The sequence below is a fragment of the Mustela nivalis genome (genome assembly GCF_964662115.1).
Source record: "Mustela nivalis genome assembly, chromosome: 10".
In the NCBI taxonomy this organism is placed as follows: Eukaryota; Metazoa; Chordata; class Mammalia; order Carnivora; family Mustelidae; genus Mustela; species Mustela nivalis.
This window is the reverse complement of record NC_139029.1, coordinates 76,448,621-76,470,822: the sequence shown is the minus strand read 5'-3', so window position 1 is coordinate 76,470,822 and position 22,202 is coordinate 76,448,621. Positions and strand designations below refer to the sequence as shown.

The window sequence follows — 22,202 nt, the reverse complement described above, 5'->3', positions numbered from 1 at the left end:
GAGATTAAATCAGTAATCAAGAGTCTTCCAACAAGAAAAGCTGTGAGCCTGTTGCCTTCAGTGGTGAATTCTACCAAACATTTAAGTCCTTCTCAACCCTTTCCAAAAACTGAAAAGGAGGGAATACTTCCTGACTCATTCTGTGAGGCCAGCATTACCGTGATACCAAACCCAGCTAAAGACACTTGAACAAGGAAAGAAATCGACAGACTTTGTGTACATTAATGCAAAATATTCAACAAAATACTACCAAACCAAATTGAGCATATTAAAAAGATCATATACCACAGCCAAATGGGATTTATTACTAGAATGCTGGGATGGTTCAACATACAAAAGTCAATTTAATACACTAGATCAATGGATGAAAGGGGAAAAATCCACAGGATCATCTCAGTTGAAGCAGGAAAAGTATTTACAAAATTCAGTACACTCCTACGATAAAAACACTCAACAAATAGGAATAGAAGGCAAATGCCTCAACATAATAAAATATACATATGAAAAACCCATAACTAATATCATATTCAGTTGTGAAAATCTGAAAGCTTTTCCTCTAAAATCAGGAACAAGGCAAAGATGCCCACTTTTGCCACTTGTATTCAACATAATACTAGACGTTCTAGCCAAATCAGTTAGACAAGAAAGAGAAAGACAAGAAAAAAGCACCCAAATTAGAAAGGAAAAAATAAAATTATATCTGTTTGAAGATGACGTGATCTTTTGTGTAGACCATGGGAGGTAGAAAAACATTTTATGGAGGGTAGAAAAACCTTTTATCTATGTAGGGAAACGTTCTTACAGCTAATAAATGAATTCAGCAAAGTAGCTGGAAACAAAGTCAACACACAAAAATCAGTTGTATCTCTGTATAGTAACAATGAACATTCCACAAAGAAAATTAGGAAAACCATTCCGGGGCATCTGGGAGGTTCAGTCCATTAAGCATCTGCCTTCAGCTCAGATCTTGGTCACAGGGTTCCTGGCATCAAACCCTGCATTGGGTTCCCTGCTCTTGGGGAGCCTGTTTCTCACTCCCTTCCCTGCTTGTGCTCTCTCTCTGTGTCTCACATACATACATACATACAATCTAAGAAAAAAAAAAGAAAGAAAGAAAGAAAGAAAACCATTCCATTTACGTAGTATCAAAAAGGGTAAAGTACTTAGGAATTAACTGGGGGAAGGACTTGTACAATGAAAGTGTACAATGAAGGTGAAGGACTTGTACAATGAAGACTTCAAAGCATTGCTGAAAGAAATTAGAGCTATAAACAAATGGAGACATAACCCATGTTCATGGATTGGAAGACTTAGTATTGTTAAACGTTAATACCACCCAAATTGATCTACAGATTCAGTGAAATCCTTATCAAAATTCTGAGGATATCTTTTGCAGAAATAGAAAAACCTGCCCAAAATGGAATCTCAAAGGACACCAAATAGCAAAACAGTCATGAAAAAGTACTATAGAGCTGGAGGACTCAGACTTCCTGATTTCAGAACTTACTACAAAGCTACAGTAATCAAAACAGTATGTACTAGAATGAAGACAGACATACAGATCAATAGAATAGAGAACCCAGAAATAAGCTCTCATGTATTTGGTCAAAAGATTTTTTTTTTTTAAAGATTTTATTTATTCAACAGAGAGAGAGAGAGAGAGATGAGGCAGGCTCCCTGCCAAGCAGAGAGCCCGATGCGGGGCTTGATTCCAGGACCCCTGAGATCGTGACCTGAGCCGAAGGCAGAGGCTTAACCCGCTGAGTCACCTAGGTGCTCCTGGTCAAATGATTTTTGACAAGAGTGCTAAGACCATTCGATAGAGAAAGGACTGTCTTTTTTTTTTTTAAGATGTTATTTATTTATTTGACAGAGAGAGAAATAACAAGCAGGCTCCCTGCCAAACAGAGAGCCTGATTCAGGGCTCAATCCCAGGACCCTGAGATCATGACCTGAGCCAAAGGCAGAGGCTTAACCCACTGAACCACCCAGGTGCCCCAAGGATTGTCTTTTCAACAGACCATGCTGGGAAAACTGGATATCCACATGCAAAAGAACAAAGTGGGACCTTTACCTAATACTACATGTAAAAATCAAGTCAAAACAGATCAAAGACTTAAATGTAAGAACTAAAAGCATAAAACTCTTAGAAAAAATATAGGGTAAAATCTTCATGACATTGGATTTAGCAAGGATTTCTTGGCTCTGATCCCAAAGGCAGAAGCAACAAAAGAAGAAGAGACAAATTGTACTTCATGAAAATTTTAAAATTTTGTACATCAAAAGAATATCCAATCTACAGAATGAGAGAAAATATTTGCAAATCATATATCCAATAGAGATTAATATCTAGAATATATAGGGGTGTCTGGGTGGTTCAGTGGGTTAATCCTCTGCCTTCTGCTCAGGTCATGGTCTCAGGGTCCTGGGATAGAGCCTGGATAGAGCCTGCATCAGGCTTTCTGCTCAGCAGGGAGCCTGCTTCCCCCTCTCTCTCTGCCTGCCTCTATGCCTACTTGTGATCTCTTTCTGTCAAATAAATAAATAAAATCTTTAAAAAATATATCTAGAATATATAGCACTCCTGGGGCACCTGGCTGGCTCAGTTGGTAAAACACGCAACTCTTGATCACAGGGTCATGAATTTGTGCCCCAATATGTGTAGAGTTTACTAAGGAAAAAAAGAGAGAGAACTCTTATAACTCAACAAGAAAACTACCAGATTTTAAAATGTGCAAAGTACTTAAATAGGCATTTCTTAGAAAAAGATACACAAATGGCCAATAAGTATATGAAAAGATGCTCAGCATCACTTGATCATTAGGGAAATACAAATCAAAATCACAGTGAAATACCATTTCATACACGTTAGGCTGGCTACTCTCAAAAAATGGAAATTAACAAGTGTTGACAAGGATGGAGAAAAATTGGAACCCTTTTGCACTGTTGGTGAGAATGTAAAACAGCAAAGCCACTGAAAAAAACAGTTCCTTAAAATATTAAAAATATATTGTTCTTATGATCCAGCAATTTTACTTCTGGGCACATATCTAAAAAAATTGAAAGCAGAGTCTCCAAAAGATATTCTTACACCCAAGTTCAGGTCAGCATTATTCACAATAGCTAAAACTTGGAAGCATCCAAGGGTCCATTAGCAGATGAATAGAAATGCAAAAGGTGGTATATCCATACAATGGACTATTATTCAGCTTTAAAAAGGAGAAAATTCTGACACATGCAACTGTATGTATCTTGAGAACATAATGTTAATTGAAATAAGTCAATCACAAAATGACAAATTTTGTATGGTTCCATTTATATGAGATGCTTAGAGAAGCCAAAATTATAAAGATAGAGAGTAAAATGGTGATGCCGGGGGTGGGGTGGGAAAGGGGAACAGGGAGTTACTATTTAATAGGTATAGAATTTCAATTTTACAAGATGAAGAGTGCTACAAAAGGATAGTGGTGATGGCTGCACAACATTGTGAATGTAATACCATTGAGGTGTACTCTAAAAATGGTTAAGATGGTAAATTCTATGTTTTTAATATTTTATAATAAAAAATTGGAAAAAGTAAAATTGATCTTGGTCAAAAATATGTTTATTTAGGCATGAATTACTTTTATAATTTAAAAGTTTACAGAAAAAAGCTAAATCTCAATGTTTTGTTACTTGTTTATGTGTTTTTGTAAGAGGCAGAAAACATTAAAAATACATGGTAAAGTTTTCTGCTCAGCCAAAGGACTAATTTGTCATTCTTTTTTCACGTAGATGTATTTAGGGATTTGGGGTAATCTGCCAGGTGTTGTAAAATGTCAAATGGAACAAGCACTTCATCTTGATTTTGGGACTGAATTGGAACCAAGGAAAGAAATAGTGCTATTTGATAAGCCAACTAGGGGAACTACTGTACAGAAATTCAAAGAAATGGTCTACAGTCTCTTTAAAGTAAGTATATAAGGGCACCTGGGTGGCTCAGTGGGTTAAGCCGCTGCCTTCAGCTCAGGTCATGATCTCAGGGTCCTGGGATCAAGCCCCACATCGGGCTCTCTGCTCAGCAGGGAGCCTGCTTCTTCCTCTCTCTCTCTGCCTACTTGTGATCTCTCTCTGTTGAATAAATAAATAAAATCTTTAAAAAAAAAAATAAAGTAAGTATATATCTATTCACATGTTGCTAGTGTGAAGTGGTACATTCTTCTGAAAGAGTTAGCAAGACCTCATCCTAAGCCATAAAAATGTTGCTGTTCTTTAACTTATACCCAGGACTCCATCTTGAGGGAAAAATTCAAACAAAATCTGAGGAAGATGCTTACATTAACATTATTTATGCTAGCTAAAAATGTCCAGATATGAAAGGGGAATTAAGTAGATGAGCAGCTGTATAGTTTGTAGGGAAGGCCTAAAATTAGTATACATGTCCTGACTGAAAATTATTTTTTAAAAATTTAAAGAAATATTCATACAAAGATTAAATATATTAAAGAAAAAATTTATAATATTGGAAAGAATCTTTTTTTTTTTTAAAGATTTTATTATTTGACAGATCACAAGTAGGCAGAGAGGCAGGCGGAGGGGGTGGTGTGTGGAAGCAGGCTCCCTACTGAGCAGAGAGCCCCATGTGAGATCATGACCTGAGCTGAAGGCAGAGGCTTAACCTACTGAGCCACCCAGGCGCCCCAAGAATCTTTTTATTGGTGTCATATTTTCACTTAAAATCTTACTTTTAAATTTACATTTTCGTACTATTTTATCTTAAGAAACTTCACAGGGACATATTTTTTAACCACCATTGGAACAATACAATTTGAAGAAAACAGTTGTTAATGTATTGACTACAAAACAGGAGAAAATAATTTTCTCCTGTTTGACCCTTATTATAACTTCAGACCTTATTTGACCCTATTATAACTTCAGACATCAGCACATTACACGGCAATTTTGCAAGTAAATGTATGAATAAGACAGAATAATTTGTGTTGGATATCAACAGGGCCCAGGGAGCTATAGGAGCTAGGGTGACCCATTTCTTAAATATACTTAAGTCGGTTTTACTACAATTATATAAAACATACTTCTAATTAACTCAGTAAGCATCATAAATATTTGGAGATGTATTAAGTTCCTTTATGGAGACTCAGTAACAAGATTATTACTTAGCATGGTAATCCCCATAAAGTTAGTATGTATATTACATGAGTAATTTTTCAAACCTATATTTGGCTAAATTCTTACCGTTTTAGGCAAAGTTGGGTGACCAAGGAAATCTCTCTGAACTGGTTAATCTCATCTTGACGGTGGCTGACGGAGACAAAGATGGCCAGGTTTCCTTGGGAGAAGCAAAGTCAGCATGGGCACTACTTCAACTAAATGAATTTCTTCTCATGGTGATACTTCAAGATAAAGAACATACCCCCAAATTAATGGGATTCTGTGGTGATCTCTATGTGATGGAAAGTGTTGAATATACCTCTCTTTACGGAATAAGCCTTCCATGGGTCATTGAACTTTTTATTCCATCTGGGTTCAGAAGAAGCATGGATCAGCTGTTCACACCATCATGGCCTAGAAAGGCTAAAATAGCCATAGGACTCCTAGAATTTGTGGAAGATGTTTTCCATGGCCCTTATGGAAACTTCCTAATGTGTGATATTAGTGCCAAAAACCTAGGATATAACGATAAGTATGATTTGAAAATGGTGGACATGAGAAAAATTGTGCCAGAGACAAACCTGAAAGAAATTATAAAGGATCGTCACTGTGAGTCTGATTTGGACTGTGTTTATGGCACTGATTGTCGAACTAGCTGTGATCAGAGTACAATGAAGTGTACTTCGGAAGTGATACAACCCAACTTAGCAAAAGCCTGTCAGTTACTCAAAGACTACCTACTGCGTGGTGCTCCAAGTGAAATTCGTGAGGAACTGGAAAAGCAACTTTATTCTTGTATTGCTCTCAAAGTCACAGCAAATCAAATGGAAATGGAACATTCTTTGATACTAAATAACCTAAAAACATTACTGTGGAAGAAAATTTCCTATACAAATGACTCTTAATTCATTTGGACATTGTGATTATGGAAGAACTGTAAGGAAAAATTTTGAGCATTTAAAAAAAGATGGCTTGATTCAAATCCTTGCCAGTTACACAACCCCCTTTCCCCTGGTTTTAAGAAGTCATCATCTTGAGATAGATGTTGATTGCTGAAGTAATGGCAGGAGGTATAGGATGAACAGGTCCAAAGATTTCATTTCTGCTGTTGGAAGCCCTGGTAGATTTTCCAGTACCTTCACTGTGTAACTATTTTGACTAATGACCTAAAATAATGCTGTGAAATCCTCATTCCATAAACAGTGAGAGTATTTTGTAGATTTGTTAGCCAAAATACCATTGCTGGAATTATTGTTTGCATTGAAGCTGCTGTTTAAAAAAAAAAAAAAAAAATTATACATATTTACTGAAGTCTTAGCATGGTAAAGTTTGCACATTAACAGAAATTAAGACTGTAAAGCAGGTAAAATTACTCACTTGTAAACAGATGTTGGGTTAATAGCATGGTTTGTTGTATTTATAGACTTAAACATTTAGACATCAAATGTTAAATGGCTTCAGAATGTTATTAGCCTCTTAAAATTAAAAATTCATCAGAACATGGCAATACTTGGCAATATGTAATTGCAAATTTTAGAGGCTCAAACTGGATGAACTTTCATCATCCTAGATTTGATGGGTCCTTCTTAGTGTCCATGAGCTCTGTCCTTCAAAACTGAGATTCTTAAGGCCATCAACCCAATCCAGATCCATTTATCTGAATTTGAGCTATGGAGAAGTGGGACATTAGGAGCCAGATTCTGAAATTATGGAACTTTCTAGTAACAATTTTCCATTTTTGAACAGTATTTCCTGTTGGCCAAAGGGCTATTTCTTAAGAGGCATGTAAATTTGTTTCATGTAAACTTGATATGCAAGTTATTATTTGCCCTTTAATGTTTTTATGTTAAGATCTGGCATGTACCTTTCAACATCTCCATAACATAGAATACCTCTTTTGAAGACCCAATATATTCTGCTCGAAAGTTTCACCTGATTGAAGTGTTAGTTATGTGAACTTCACTGAAACAGCTCTCTCTCAAAAATTAAAGCCATTGATTAGCACCAGTTTTGCTTATTTTAAAACTGTTTACTCTGAAGGTACTTTTTCTTCCCACCAGACATCTGGTTACAATAAATGAATGGAAGAAACATTTCCTAGTGCACAGTTGGTCTCTTGCTTGCCAGACTGTTTCGGGAGGGCTGCACATCATACAACCAGAGGGATAATTCCTGTCAGGGAAAACAAGCCTGAGAAGCCGGTGTGAACTCTGAGTCAGTATGTGAAGTCATACTTGTTTTTCAAAGAAAAAAAAAACCGTCAACTCCTCTCCTTTTGTATTTCAGGTTATTTCCTACAGTTTCATTAATAAGAGTTTAACACAGATAGCTGCTTGATGAATAAGTTTATTATTGTCTTTATCTGAAAAATCTTAATAGAAAATTGTGGTTTGGTTTATTAGCTCTCAGCAGCCCGCTCCTGAGCTCGAAGGAAGCTTGCCTTCTTCTGAGCTACCCGATCTTTCTTTTGGGCAAGAGACATTTTGGGACGATTCCACCTACAAAACAAAGTAAAATAAAGAGATAAATGTAATTTTTAAGTATCACCGCTATAGAGGATAGAAAATAGTTAACTCTGATTGAAAAAGAGTGTGATCAGGTCAAACAATCCAAGTTCTAATACACATACTTATTTATGATCTTAATCTAACTTTAAAGATGGAGTAACTGGTAACAAACAAACAATAAATGTTTAAATGCAGTAATTGGTAGTTATACTGTACTGGGATAGAACAGGTCAGCTCAGTAAGTACCTTCTGAGGCTAATAAATTTCTATCACCACAATTGCTTTAGCAAACCTGGTTCCCCTCACTTCTGCAACATCATGCAGAGCTAGTGATCGAGTTTGCATTGCACAACTTCAATGAGAGTGTGAATAAGAAGAAACAAGGTAAGGAACTCCTTTTAACCTCTTTCTCTTGATAAGACAACAGTAAGATGCATACCTCTTCTTTTTAACTTCTTTCTTAGGCTTCTTCTCATAGACTGGGTTCTCTCGTATAGCAGCATGAGCTTTCTTATACATCTCCTCCATCTGAAAGAAAGCAAAGCAAACAGTACTTGGTTTCACTTCACATGCCCTAAACAGTCATATAATGTGTACTGCATTCTACTACTTGTTCTATTTTTATCCCTAAACCAGACTGTCAAAAGGAACTAGGCCAACCCTGGTAGCTCTTTAAATTCTACATGTAACCCACATTTTCTTAAGAAATTACCATTGGCAATGTGAACTGACACTATTCACAAAACTCACACTCAAAAATTTGCATGTATTTCTGAGGAATTCAGCTATACTTTGAATCACTCAAGTTGAGAGCAAATGGGTTTCTGTAAAAACATTTATGTTCATTTAAGTATTATCTGACCTAAATTCTTTTATTCAAGTGAGGATTTGTGCCAAAACAAAATACTTAATATGGTAAGAGGAAGAGTATACAGGGAAGAGTACAAAGAATTGTTATAAATTCATTTTTGTTCTCCCATATTTCCCAGATTTGTATTTTCCATCAGTATCTGACAGGTCTTCCAATGCTACTCCCAGCACTGCATACCAGGGACCTCTTATATCTACTGCTACTAGGTGTCTGTGGAAACAGAAGATTTGAACTGCACCAGAAAACCCCCAAACACCATCCAATTAGATCTTAAAGAGAATTTTGTTCTAAAACTCATCAAAAACCAATGCTGAAATTCTCTGAATTATTTCAAGTACCACCTCTAAATAATGACTATTGATTCTATGGAAGATCAAGTCATGAAGCAGCTATAAAATACCTGAACATTCACTATCCCAAAGAATAAAGTAATCCAACTCTAAAATCACTCCTTCAACATAGAGAAAATGTGATTACTACATGCATCTGTGTAAAACTTAGCAAATGAAAATAATGCAAACACTGCATGAGACCTAAATCCCTCCTGAAAATTAATTTCTCTACCTCTGCACTCTATTATGACTTTCCACTGTATTTAACGAATCCATTTGATGATGTCAAATGTAGTCATTTAATAAATCTAAGCAACTCGGTCCATTCCTTCCTAAGAGACAAACAGGATTCACAACCATGTATGTAGACAATAGCACTGAGTTTTAAGTAAAGACCACTTTCCTCTTGGAGACATGTCAGATGTCAGCAGAGGAGTTTAGCAGGCATGCATAAGAGGCCTCCAAAGATCAAACTGATGAGCTAGCCAGGAAAAGTACATCAGCCTAAGAGTGGTCCAGCTGAAATATATCAAATATATAGGAAAGCATTAGAAAATGGCTTGAGATGTGAGATTTTGAAGCTTGAGATTTTGAAGTTTTTGAACAAGTTTAACATTACCAGAGCAAGAGATGTCTTAGGAAAAAAATTATGCAGGCCAAGTAGAATTATAATCACAAGTAAAAGTCCTATTTACCAGAGTGAACAAGGGTAATTAAATAATATACAAGTATGGGTTTCTGAAAACTAACATGCACTTGCATTTACTAATATAAACTAATGCCATCCTACCCTTTCCTAGCTCAAAAAAAACTCAAGTTATGTGTTTATTAGCCCTAGACTGTGTGCTAAGCATACAAATAACAGAAAGGGATCTTTTCCAATTACAACTCTTTTAAAAAACAATTTTCACGGGATGCCTGGGTGGCTCAGTTGGTTAAGCGGCTGCCTTCGGCTCAGGTCATGATCCCAGCGTCCTGGGATCGAGTCCCACATCAGGCTCCTTGCTTGGTGCGGAGCCTGCTTCTCCCTCTGCCTGCCACTCTGTCTGCCTGTGCTTGCTCTCGCTTCTCTATGACAAATAAATAAATAAAATCTTAAAAAAAAAAAAAAAATTTCACAGGGTGCCTGGATGGCTCAGTTAAGCATCCAACTCTGATTCTGGCTCAGTCATGATCCCAGGGTCCTGAGACTGAGCCCCCTCCCCATGCTGGATGCCTTCTGCCCCTCCCCCACTGTGCACTCACTCACTCAAAAAATTTTTTTTTCATAACCAAAGAAGTGTGAAAATAGAAACTGTGCACTAACATAAGTCATTTAATAGATAACAATTTATTTACAACTCCATAGTTGTGTACAAGTTTTATAAAAATTAATGCTATTTTTGTGTTCTATGCCTATCTTCCATGACTACGGTGCATTAATAGTCAGTCTTTTTTTTTAAAGATTTTATGTATTTATTTGACAGAGAGAAATCACAAGTAGATGGAGAGGCAGGCAGAGAGAGAGAGGGAAGCAGGCTCCCCGCTGAGCAGAGAGCCCGATGCGGGACTCGATCCCAGGACCCCGAGATCATGACCCGAGCTGAAGGCAGTGGCTTAACCCACTGAGCTACCCAGGCGCCCCAATAGTCAGTCTTAAAGATACAACTTTAGGCTGATAAAATTTCCAACATTAAATTCACATTTGCAACATCAAGGAGAACTAGTGATCTAATCTGTACAACTCCCCACATCCACGCTAAGACATTCAGAAATTCTGTAACATAGAACTTATTTGCTAAAAAGAACCTTTCTTCCACATGGCTTCAAAATGAGTTTAGTTAACTAGAATCTTATATCAGACAGGACAGATGATTCTAACTATGACCACAGGAATTAAGTCTACAGATTTAGAACAGTCAAATATGTAAAAGCCACCAAAGACTTCATATTTAGATCCTTGAGACCTTCAGTAGCTAAGAAATTCCTAAAAACATGTTGGTAAGTCTAGTTCTTTATAATTACCCTATTTGACTTTTAACTTACCCTCACTCAATACCCCAAGTTCATCTCATTCCATTTTAAGAACTGTTTATTTATACTATTAACATACTCATGTTCAACTTTTAACGATTAACCCGAAATAAAACTACTAATAAACCCACCAAAATCTAGTAGTAAACCTATAAATTGGGGCAGCCTGGATGGCTCAGTAGGTTAGGTTTCTGCTTTCGGCTCAGGTCACGGTCTTGGGATAGAGCCCACACTAAGAGCTCTGCTCAGCAGGGAGCCTGCTCCTCCCACCCAACCGTGTGCCCCTCCGCCTACTTGTAATCTGTCAAGTCTTAAAAAAAAAAAAAACCTATAAATTAACTAATACAGGCATTTTTAGTTAAATTTTTACCATGTCTGGAGTTACGTTGTTCTTTATGTATTGAGAGAATTGTTTCTTGTATGCATCTTCGTCTTCTTCCATTAGGTAACGCATATAATCTGCAACATTCTGACCCATGATGTGCTTTCGATGTACTTCTGCATTGAATTCCTTGCTTTCTGAATCGTAACCAGGGAATCGTTTGGTACTAAAATAAAATTTTTCATATTTTAGTATTATAAGGATTAAAATCAGTTCACTAACCGGAATTCATTTCAGTAGCTGCCATCAGTCCCGTCTTGAAACAATTAATTGCATCATATGCAACCAAAGGACCAACTACTGACTGCTCAGTTAGTGGGATATCATCATTCAGCAGCTTATCTCTGAATTCCAGGATAGAAGAGAAAATCATGCTACAAGTACATTTAAAGCCATGAAATGTACCAAGTTCCCACCACTAAAACGAGTTCTCCTTATAAACACAAGAAAGGGTTCAAAACTGCTCCCTCCAAATCCTAGAATTTCTCAGTGCTGCCTCAGGGCACATGGGAATAAGTGATTTTTTGAAGACCACATCTGACAGGTGTCTTGCAAGGGACCTGCAGGCCTCAAAAAAATACGCTCCACCATTACAGAAGTTCCAGTTAGGTCACATTTTAAAGGCTATCCTCCCCAACCCCAAAACCTAATATTTTTGTTAAGGATTCACCAACCTCTAAAATATCCCTAAGAAGCTAATTAATCATTTTAAAGATGCATCTACTCAACAAGAACAAAAACCATTAACTCAAAACCTAGGACTTAACAAATTCAAATCTACTAAACTTCTGAGAATGGTCTATAATCTTGTTTCCAGCTGAGAGCTGTCATAAGGCTTTTCTCAAACTTTTTTTCTAGAGCTGAGAGTTCCCATAAATGAGTAAACCAACTTTCATTCTGAATGAAAAGAAAACACACTGGGGGAGGGGGGGTGGTGCATGGGTGGCTCAGTGGGTTAAAGCCTCTGCCTTCAGCTCAGGTCATAATCCCAGGATCCTGGGATCGAGCCCCACATTGGGCTCTCTGCTCAGCAGGGAGCCTGCTTCCTCCTCTCTTTCTGCTTACTTGTGATCTGTCAAATAAATTTTAAAAATCTTAAAAAAAGAAAAGAAAAGAAAATACACTGGGAGGGGAGTGGACTTGAGGTGCTCATTTCTAACCAAAACTAAGCTACAACACAAAAGCTAGTTGTTTCAATCCCTGCTTTCCCACTACTAGCTCCAAAACTTTGAACAAATCCTTTATCTCTGAACCTCAATCTTATTTATAAAACACATTACAATTCCATCCTGCCCTGGCAGGTTCCTTTTGTAGAGTACTAGGATATAGCAGGTACACAAGGTACACAAGGATAGCTACGTACTAATTTAATTGATTCATCCAGTAATCTCCAAAGTCTAATCAGTTAGAAATGGAAATATTGGCAGTCCAAACAATGAAGCCCTGAATACTCTATTACCTGTGAGGGATAGACAAGCCTCCATCCACTGCTCCCTTGAGCGCCCCAAAAACTTTATTTCCAGTAGTAGTTCTGGCAAGCCCTGCATCCAAATAGCAGGTGAAGGCACCAGGTTGACCATCAATGCTTTCCACATTGTACTCATCTCCAGTCACTTCCACTTGGCCTTCATAGATCTTGTCCATGCCAAACCTATTAAGGAGCTATTAACAAAAAAGCCAGTCTAAATATATTCAAATAATTCTAACATTATGAAGTCACAACTTTAGGGGCACATAGGTGGCTTAGTCGTTGAGCATCTGCCTTCGACTCAGGTCATGATCCCAGAGTCCTGGGATCAAGCCGTGGATCGGGATGCCTGCTTAGCAGGGCACCTGCTTTGCTTCTCCCTCTCCCACTCCCCCTGCTTGTGTTCCCTCTCTCTCTGTCAAATAAATAAGGAATAAAATCTTTAAAAAAAGTCACAACTTTAATGACCTGACACCTAGAAAAATTTTCCTTCAAAATTCACTTAACCCTCTGTACTAATTTACTTTTAAATACTAAGATGCTACAAAAACAATCTTCAAATATTCAATTTCACCACCCCTTTCTTATAGCTTCTGTATCTTTCCTACATGCCCATACTTATTTATGCATTAATCAATTAAGATGTAACCATATCTATTCAAGAAATTTATTTTCCATATTTCCTCAGTCCTATTTGGCTACAGTAACTCAAGAACCAAGTATTAAATGTTACCACATGTAATTTGATTAAAATCTTAGAAGCACCTGGGCATAAGAGAACATCTTTTATGGCTCTACACTCCAAATACATTAATGTTAATAAGGGTGAATCTTCTGCCAGTACATCTAGCTACTGTTTTACCAGTGTGACTTATATACAATGTTCCTCTCATGTATGACATTGTTCCCCACTCTTACCCAAACTTGTTTACAATCAATGAAGATATAGTCCCTAACAACAATGCATGCTTAACAATTCCAATGCAAAACAAGATCAGTAACTTGAGAAAAGAAAAATAAGACAAAATCACATTTCCATCTTCCTGCATATTACAGGAAATGCTGCCACCCAGAGGCAAAGATAGTTAAAACCAAATCCATTACCCATGGCTAACCCCCAACCTAAATTTAAGACATTGTTTCTCAAACTTTAACATGTATATAAATAAACTGGACATCCTATTAAAATACAGATTCCAAGGGTGTAAAGTCTGCATTTTAAATGTACACTGATTGATAGAAGATCTATTCTAAGTGGCAAAGGTCTGCAAAGTCAAGGTATCCACTAACTAGCCAGAAATGGCTATTCAAATTAAGGTAAAAATTCAGTTCCTCAGTAGCATTAGCTACATTTCATGTGTTCAACACCCACATGTGGCTGGTGGTTATCATTCTTTGGTTTAGATTCACACTGATCTAGACCTACTCAACAATGCAAAAAACAAACAAACAAACAAAAAAACCCAGAAAAATTACCTCCCCAGAGTATTAGAAAATGCACTGCTGTCTCAAATTCTGTATTTATAAAGCTATCCTTCCTGATGACCCCACAAGCAACAGCTCAACAGCAGACACTCCTCAGAAGCCACAGCTGAGGGTATCTTCCTCATTTATCAACATCTACCTTGCAGACAACTCCAAACAATGAGCTAGGTCCAAAATATACTACTTAAAGGTATCTTCTACATACCCTGCGGGCCAGCAGCAGGCCGGTACAATATGCTGCAGCATAATTTGTCAGGCCAACTTTCACACCATACTTTGGGAGTTCATGAGCATAAGCTGCACAAACTATCATATCTCCTTCTATGCGGGCATAAGCAATCTGTAAGAGAAACAACAGGTTAGTCACCTGTGCTTTCAACTGTCTGCTTACTTATTCTAGGTGTCTTCTTTTTCAAAGGACTTAAAAAAAAGTGGGAAACAAATCTGCAACACTTAGAATCTGTTTTTATTAAACCCACTCAAAGAGTTTATGGCTTGGTCAACTACTTCTGTAAATGTATGTCATAATATCGCAAAACAGAGCTAAAATTACCATATAGACTGTAAACATTGAAATGCCTTTGAGTAAGTTAGGGACTATTGTTCCTAATACTACTGAAAACAGACTCTTAGCTGCATCAGCCAATGAATCAAAGAGGCACAGTGAAAAGTCAGAAAGAAATCAGATTATTTCAAATATCTTCTGAACTATGCATATCAAAGTCCAATGTTTCTGACACTGTTTACTTATCTGAACTCAGGCATGAAGGAACACATTGTCTTCACAACCAAAAAATTAGTCTGCCCAGAAAATAGGTGTGCCTGCCCCCTGCAAAGACTCAAAAAGTCTTAACTGTAAAAATTTACTCTAGTTGTAAAAGCCCAGAAAATTCATTTCTAGGAGCTAACTGCTACTTTGTAGAGGTCTTTTATGTGGGAGAAACCTTCATACCTATTTATCAAAACCTATTTCAAAGAGAAGCAGGAATAAAAACAATCTTAAGAGCCTAATTAAAACTTCACAACTACCCACCTCTTCAATAAGGAGTGTTTATATGGCACATAAGGCTATGTACAGCAGGTCAGGAATTTAGTCCGTGACAATTTCTGTTATTCTACTGGAACTGCAATGTGCAAGAACCTTCTACTTGGCCTCAAATTTATCCTCTTACCCCTATAAAATAGCATAGTAGCCTAGATTTCTCTAATCCTCTTTCTGCCAATTAGAAAACAAGATTATACTACTTTGGTCAGGATTGTCATACATGGCTGATTTTCAGTAGAGTATTTTCAAGTACCACCCTCCCCACTCAAGCTCCAACTTCAGACCTACTAAAAGGAAAAGTACTACTCAATGTTTTTAGAATGCCAGGCACTAGGGGGACCTTTTAATCCATACATGTTTTGCTTAAGTACAACTTCTCCAGCAGTGAGTTAAAGAGGTGAGGTTACCACTCATTGCTTGAATTTAGAATACTACTTACCTGACAGATGATATCTCTGTTGGTTACACGAACGATCATCCTGTATTTAGGTGTGTTGTATTTATTTTTATCTTGAATTACCAAGCGTTTCCTGGCATAATAATCAGTTTTACCCTCTGAAAGAAAAAAGTAACTTAAGAAAAGTCTATTCCACTGCAGATTCTTCTAAAATTGTGAACATGAGTAAGTGACCATACCTCGACGTCTTCTAAATTTCACTTGGTATCTCTTGAAGTAAGCCTTATTCTTGACAACTTTCACAAACCCCTTTAAGAAAAAAAGAATGTTATTAAAACTTTGATAAATTGTTTATATTTTTGACATCTGAGTTAACTGCATAACAAAATACTACTTTAGCTTCAAAAGTGAACCCATTCAGCTGTCACTTTTGTGAAGTCCAGTTTCTCAAAACACAGGGGGTCAAGAATCACCTTTTCTACTTCTCATCAGTCACTTTTCCAAAGTGCTGGTCTAGATAGCAATCAATCTCTCCTAACGTCAGTCTGTTCTGAACACTCTTGTGTCCCAGTTTGGAAACCTAACCTCCAATTTCCCTCTTACTGTTCACGCACGTTTTTCCAAAGCCTAAACCACTTGCCACGAAACTCATCTGGTCAAGAGCATATTTGGCAATTACTTCCGATTAAATCAGCATTGTTTCCCACCTATCAAAGCAACACACCCCATCCCCATAATCCTTAAAAACTGGTGCAGCAACAGTCTAGAGAAAGAGATAGGAAGACAGGCGATAGGAAGCACATACCAACTAAATGAGTTCCCTTTTGGGGCCCAGAGAAGCCACAGCCTCCAGGCTGACTGCTAGGTTTAAAAGCCACTTTTGAAAGATCCACCAACCCCACACTCTCCCGAAAAAAACCATGGAAACAAGTCAGTGGTGGAGGAGTCCGCAGAGCCGCAGCCCATCTCCACTCAGGCATCTCCTCCCCCCACCCCACTCCCAGTGTGAGACCAACTGCATGCAATCCTCCCCACTGCCGATGCCAGGTCGGACGAGCCGGCATTATCCCCTAAACTTGTCAACTTAATTCATCCCCCCTCCTCAATCCGCCGCCCTAGCTCCTGATCTTCTCTGTCAACCCCTCCCCCAAAGTTTGCGCGGCCGGCGGCAGCCATTAAGGCCACGCTGGGAGCGGCAACCCTACTACAGAACCCTCAATCCAACGCCATCCATCCCCTGCACCGTGCGAGACGGACCCTACGCTGGCGTTTGGGAAAGGACAAAGAACCCACGTGCAGACGTAGCCCAGACTCCCCAGTATCGACTTACCATCCTGCGGATCAGAGACCGGCGTCCGCGGCTCGCCACAGACCAGCAGGCCCAGCAACACTCGGCTGGGGGAAAAGGCCTCGGCTCGTGCGCAGGCGCAGTATGTAGCACTGACGATCACGCGAGCGACGTGTGGAAGAGAGAGCGCGCCAGTTCAAGGCGTGCGTTGCACTGTCCCCTGCTGGCGGGAGGACCGTTGCCGGACTTCGCCAGGCGGTAACAGAACTTGAGTGCCACTGAGTCCCCAAACTCCGGGCTGGTAATCCCCACAGGGATGGGCGGTAAACAGTAGCCGGGAGGATTATAAGAGGTTTTCAGTTTCCTGTGCTAATAAGTTGCTTCGTAACAAACATATATGATTTTTGTAAATAGGAAAAAATACTTAAAACTAAATAGAATATATTTGCTGTGAAGCACTTTGGACCCCTCCAGGGTACTACCTCCTGGACTACTCGTCCTGCTCCAGAGCATACAGAATCCCTTCTGGAAGCTTTATCCCAGCCCTTCAAACCAGAATAAGGGGCCCCTTCTGCCTTCCCACAGTACCTTCCAACTTCCTTCAGCCCGCTGTTGCCTGTGAACTCTCTAAGGGTGGGTTCCCCTGCTCCAGTTCACCTTGAATCTCCAGCAGCACTCGTGCTGACGTTCTAAGTGCTCGGGGTTTGTTAAATGATAAAAGAACTACTCACCGCTCTGTTTTCTCCTTCCCTTTGCTTCCATCGTGTTTCTTGACAGCTTCTTTCGTTTTCTGTCCCTCCATCACTCTGAGCTAGTCAGAGCTTAACTTTTCTCTAAGTCCTTTCCCCCGCATTCTTTTAAAACTCATTCTAACAAGGGAATGAGCTGACTCATTCTCCACACGCGAACCAATCAACAACCAACCAATCAAACAAACAAAAAGCAGCTCAGAAGAAAGTATGCCCTTACCAAACAGCATTTCAAAGGTGGTCTTTGGACTACTTGCATGGGAATCACGTGGGTATTAGCTAAAATGCAGAAATCTGAATATCCCCCACCTCTTACTGAACCAAACTTGTTGGTTTGGAGTCCAGGAATCTGAGTTTTTAATTTGGCCTCAATCTTAATCAGTTCAGGACGTCTCAGGAAAGCAGAAGACAAGAGTGACTGGGGGGCTCAGTCATTAAGCATTTGCCTTTGGCCCAGGTCATGATCCCAGGGTCCTGAGATTGAGCCCCACGTGGGGCCCAGGGGGAAGTGGGCTTCTTCCCTCTACTTCTGTTCTGGCTCTTGCTGTGTCTCTTTCTGTCAAATAAAATCTAAAAAAAAAAAAAAAAGGAAAGCAGAAAACAAATCCTGTTTTGCCCAGTAATGGAATATACTGACTCTACCAGGAAAAGAAGATCAAGTACCCACACAGCCGTTTAAAATAGTACCATCCTCAGAATGAATGTTAACTCTGTACTCCCATCCTTCAAAGATTTAAACTTACTCTTGGGAGATGAGTATGCATATGTTTACTTAGCAGGAAAAATTCATTGCATCAACTGCTCAATGTTAGAGCAGAAAGACAGGTCTGTCATATAGGATGACAAGCTTAAGTGGGTTCCAAAAAACTGCCACTAGAAAAATTAGAGTTATGATGCCAATTTCCTCTAGCTTCAATTTGTAACTTCTTACATAACGGGGAAAATGTACATGGAGTCCACTCTGACCATTATCAACAGAGCTCTCAAGGAGAAATGTTAAAACACTCCTTGTAAGCAAGTGTGGTTCAATCTTTGTTGAGTAACCATCAAAAGTATAAGGAAAGAAGAGGTTGCCTGGGTGGCTTAGTTGATGAAGTGTCTGCCTTCGGCCCAGGTCATGGTCCCAGGGTCCTGCGATCAAGTTCTGTTTTGGGCTCCTTGCTCAGTGGGGAACCTGCTTCTCCCTCTGCCAGAAGCTGCCCCTGCTTGTGCTCATGCTTATCTCTCTCTCTGACAAATGAAATCTTTTTTTTTTTTTTAAGATTTTATTTATTTATTTGACAGAGAGAAATCACAAGTAGGCAGAGAGGCAGGCAGAGAGAGAGAGGAGGAAGCAGGCTCCCTGCTGAGCAGAGAGCCCGATGCGGGACTCGATTCCAGGACTCTGAGATCACGACCCGAGCCGAAGGCAGCGGCTTAACCCACTGAGCCACCCAGGCGCCCCGACAAATGAAATCTTTAAAAGGAAAAGGAAAGATCTGTGTAATTTGTATTTATAGAAAATACTTGAAGATCTTTGTTTTGGGGGCGCCTGGGTGGCTCAGTGGGTTAAGCCTCTGCTCGGGTCATGATCTCAGGGTCCTGGGAACGAGCCCCGCATCGGGCTCTGTGCTCAGCGGGAAGCCTGCTTCCCCCTCTCTCTGCCTGCCTCTCTGCCTACTTGTGATTTCTCTCTGTCAAATAAATAAATAAATAAAAACTTAAAAAAAAAAAAGATCTTTGTTTTGGTGGTTCATTAATTTATTAGCCATGAAAGATGCCACATGTCTTTGTCAGATCCTGCTTACCCTGGAAGCACCAGAAGGAAAGTCTCCCTGGAAATATGAACCACCCCTAACTTTTGCATGTTTTAGGGCAAGAGTATGTATGAAGGCCCACAGAGAGGCATCTGAATATTTAGAAGTTACTAAGCAACCTAACACATTGTTGAATTAAACATATTTATCCTCCTATCCTTCTTTCTCTTACTTATAAATCTTTCAACAAAATTAAAAACATATGTATCGATTCCCCTTGGTTGCATTCCGCAGGACGAGGGGGTTGTGGCTAGCATTGGCTGGCTCAGCCAGTGCAGTTGGTGACACTGGGAGCTAGGGAAACTTGTCTAGCACCCTTGAAGAACATAATCTTGTTCAAGTGGTAAAAGTTAAAAATCACCAGTGATGGAAAAAGTCAACTTTGTGTGCCTCCTGATATAATGCACTGAGAAGAACACAAAAGTACTTCCTACTAAATCTATGTAATTTGATCTAATTATATAATTTAACTATTCTGATACCTGATGAACCACAAACAAACTCAAGATGAGTGACATTCTACAAAGTAACTGGTCTCTATCTCTCAAAAATGACAAAATCATAATGGATAAGACTAAAGAACTATTCCAGGGGTGCCTGGCTGGCTCAGTCAGTAGAGCATGTGACTCTTGTTCTTGGGGTCATGAGTGTTAGCCCTATGTTGGGTATAGAGACTACTTAAAAATCTTTAAACAACAACAAAAAAGAACTATTTCAGATTGAAAGAGACCAAAGTGACACGACCGTTGAATGCAGTGTGTAATCCTGGATTACATACTGGACAGGAAACAAAAAAGATAAAAGGGAAGACTAATTTCCTTTGTACAAAGGACATTCTCAGAACAATCAATGAAATATGAATAGACTCTGTGGATTAGGGTGCCTGGCTGGCTCAATCAGTGAAGCATCTGCCTTTGCTTCAGGTCATGATCTCAGGATCTCCCTGCTCAGCGGGGAGCTGGCTTCTCCCTCTGCCCCTCCCCTCTACTCATGCTCTCTCTCTCTCTCTCTCTCTCAAATAAAATCTGAAAAAAAAAAAAAAAAAAAAAAGAATCTGTAGATTAGATGGTAATAATAGATCAATGTTAATTTTACTTTGATAGATATACTATGGTTATGTGTAGCTGTTCTTGTTTTTTAGAAAATATACTCTGAACTATTTTGGAGTAATAGGCGTTATTTCTGTGACTTGCTCTCAACATATGACTCAGGAAAAAATTACATATGTGTGTGTATACACATATACACATATGTATGTGTGTTTGTAAAGAGAAAGAAAATAATAAAGCAAATATATTAAAATGTTAGCAATGGGGAATCTGGGAAAAGAATATATGGAAATTCTTTGTACTATTTTTAAAACAAATGTATGATTTTGAATTTCAAAATAAAAAGAAAACATCAATTCTTGCTGGAGTGGGAAATTTTTTTTTTAAGATTTTATTTATTTATTTGAGAGAGAGACAGTGAAAGAGAGCATGAGAGGCGAGAAGGTCAGAGGGAGAAGCAGACTCCCCATCGAGCTGGGAGCCTGATGCGGGACTCTATCCCAGGGCTCCGGAACCGTGACCTAAACCGAAGGCAGTTGCTTAACCAACTGAGCCACCCAGGTGCCCTGGAGTGGGAAATATTTATTACTATTTGAAATGAAAGTGAATTCAATTTTGTCAAATTCAAATATGTCAAACATATTCAAAATAGGAAATAAATCAGTGATTCTTTCATTGTTCTGATGGTTTCACACCAAAATATGAAAAGATTTCTGGGATGTTACCTATGTTTTATAATTTTGAGATAACTATTTACTGCCCTAATCAGCTGGTTCTGTACTCAAATCACCAACTTTAATAATTATGATAAAAAAGCATCCTATGTTATTTCAACTTTTTTTCTTTGCAATTGATTTTTGCTTTATTTAAATTTATGGTTATACACTGAAGGATATTGTGCAAATAGTATGGACTACTTTATGGTTGGATTCTCTTCATTGATATTAATCCATTAGAAATATTTTAAACTTCTACTTTTATTTAGGAAAAAATAATTATCCTCCCTCAATGAAAGAATAAACTTTAAAAATGTGTAAATCTGTGGTTTTTACAGAACCAAAAGTCAGCAAAATATCAAAGACAACCAAACATAATTATGATTGCCACCATAGTTATGTCTGGATGTTCTATTGATAAGATATTGGTATTTGAATGACTAAAAAAACAAAGATATACACAATTAATGAATTATATTTATCCCATTAAAGTTCTTTATCATGGGGCACCTGGATGGCTTAGTCCTTAAGTGTCTACCTTCAGCTCAGATCATAATCCCGGGGTCCTGGAATCGAGCCCTGCAACTGGCTCCCTGTTCAGCAGGAAGCCTGCTTCTCCCTCTCCCACCCACTACTTGTGTTCCCTCTCTGGCTGTCTCTCTCTCTGTCAAATAAATAAATACATTTTTTTTAAAAAAAGTTCTTTTTTGTATCTTCATTTCAGCAAAATTTCTACATTGTTACCACTAAGATATTACATCATTTGTGTTCTACAGACAATAAAGCCAAATTGGACAGTCTTTCTTGGGTCATTGAAGTTCTTACTTAATTTTTATTAATTTCAATTAGGAGAAATTTTGTTATGCTGAAGCAATATACTATTTAGATTTGGAAATGAATCATGATTTTTACATATCACATTCCAATAATGTAATGGTGTCATATATGATAAA

General features: G+C 38.4%; 2 protein-coding genes across 7 annotated transcripts in view; one reads left to right on the top strand and one right to left on the bottom strand.

The window, feature by feature from the left end:
- DIPK1A (divergent protein kinase domain 1A) overlaps positions 1 to 7,244 on the top strand; it is a 125,586-nt gene extending 118,342 nt beyond the window's left edge. For both annotated transcript variants that reach the window (XM_082688722.1, XM_082688721.1), the window contains 2 exons: positions 3,775 to 3,951; positions 5,244 to 7,244. In XM_082688722.1, coding sequence (XP_082544848.1) covers positions 3,775 to 3,951; positions 5,244 to 6,056 — 990 coding nt within the window. In that variant the 3' untranslated portion in view covers positions 6,057 to 7,244. The remainder of the gene's footprint in view (positions 1 to 3,774; positions 3,952 to 5,243) is intronic.
- Positions 7,245 to 7,481: 237 nt separating this feature from the next.
- On the bottom strand, positions 7,482 to 17,942 carry RPL5 (ribosomal protein L5). 5 transcript variants are annotated; one of them, XM_082688723.1, is made up of 9 exons: positions 17,671 to 17,942; positions 16,982 to 17,237; positions 15,891 to 15,960; positions 15,694 to 15,809; positions 14,415 to 14,549; positions 12,716 to 12,918; positions 11,245 to 11,422; positions 8,098 to 8,186; positions 7,482 to 7,649 (listed from the first exon to the last, which is right to left on the bottom strand). In XM_082688723.1, the coding sequence occupies exons 2-9, from the start codon at positions 16,982 to 16,984 to the stop codon at positions 7,550 to 7,552; spliced, it is 894 nt and encodes a 297-aa protein (XP_082544849.1). In that variant the 5' UTR covers positions 16,985 to 17,237; positions 17,671 to 17,942; the 3' UTR covers positions 7,482 to 7,549. The 5 variants fall into 5 exon arrangements, with proteins under 5 accessions (XP_082544849.1, XP_082544851.1, XP_082544850.1 ...); XM_082688725.1 differs by having other exon boundaries at positions 16,982 to 17,159; positions 17,671 to 17,848; XM_082688724.1 differs by having other exon boundaries at positions 16,982 to 17,319; positions 17,671 to 17,812.
- Between the last annotated feature and the right edge of the window lie 4,260 nt (positions 17,943 to 22,202).

What these genes read in the sequence shown, in the direction of transcription:
- RPL5 (XM_082688723.1), bottom strand. An exon ending in GCCTGCTGCTGGCCCGCAGG is followed by an intron (nt 12,919 to 14,414) that starts GTATGTAGAAGA and finishes TTTTGTTAATAG; the next exon opens with CTCCTTAATAGGTTTGGCAT. An exon ending in ACAACGTAACTCCAGACATG is followed by an intron (nt 8,187 to 11,244) that starts GTAAAAATTTAA and finishes GCTTTCTTTCAG; the next exon opens with ATGGAGGAGATGTATAAGAA.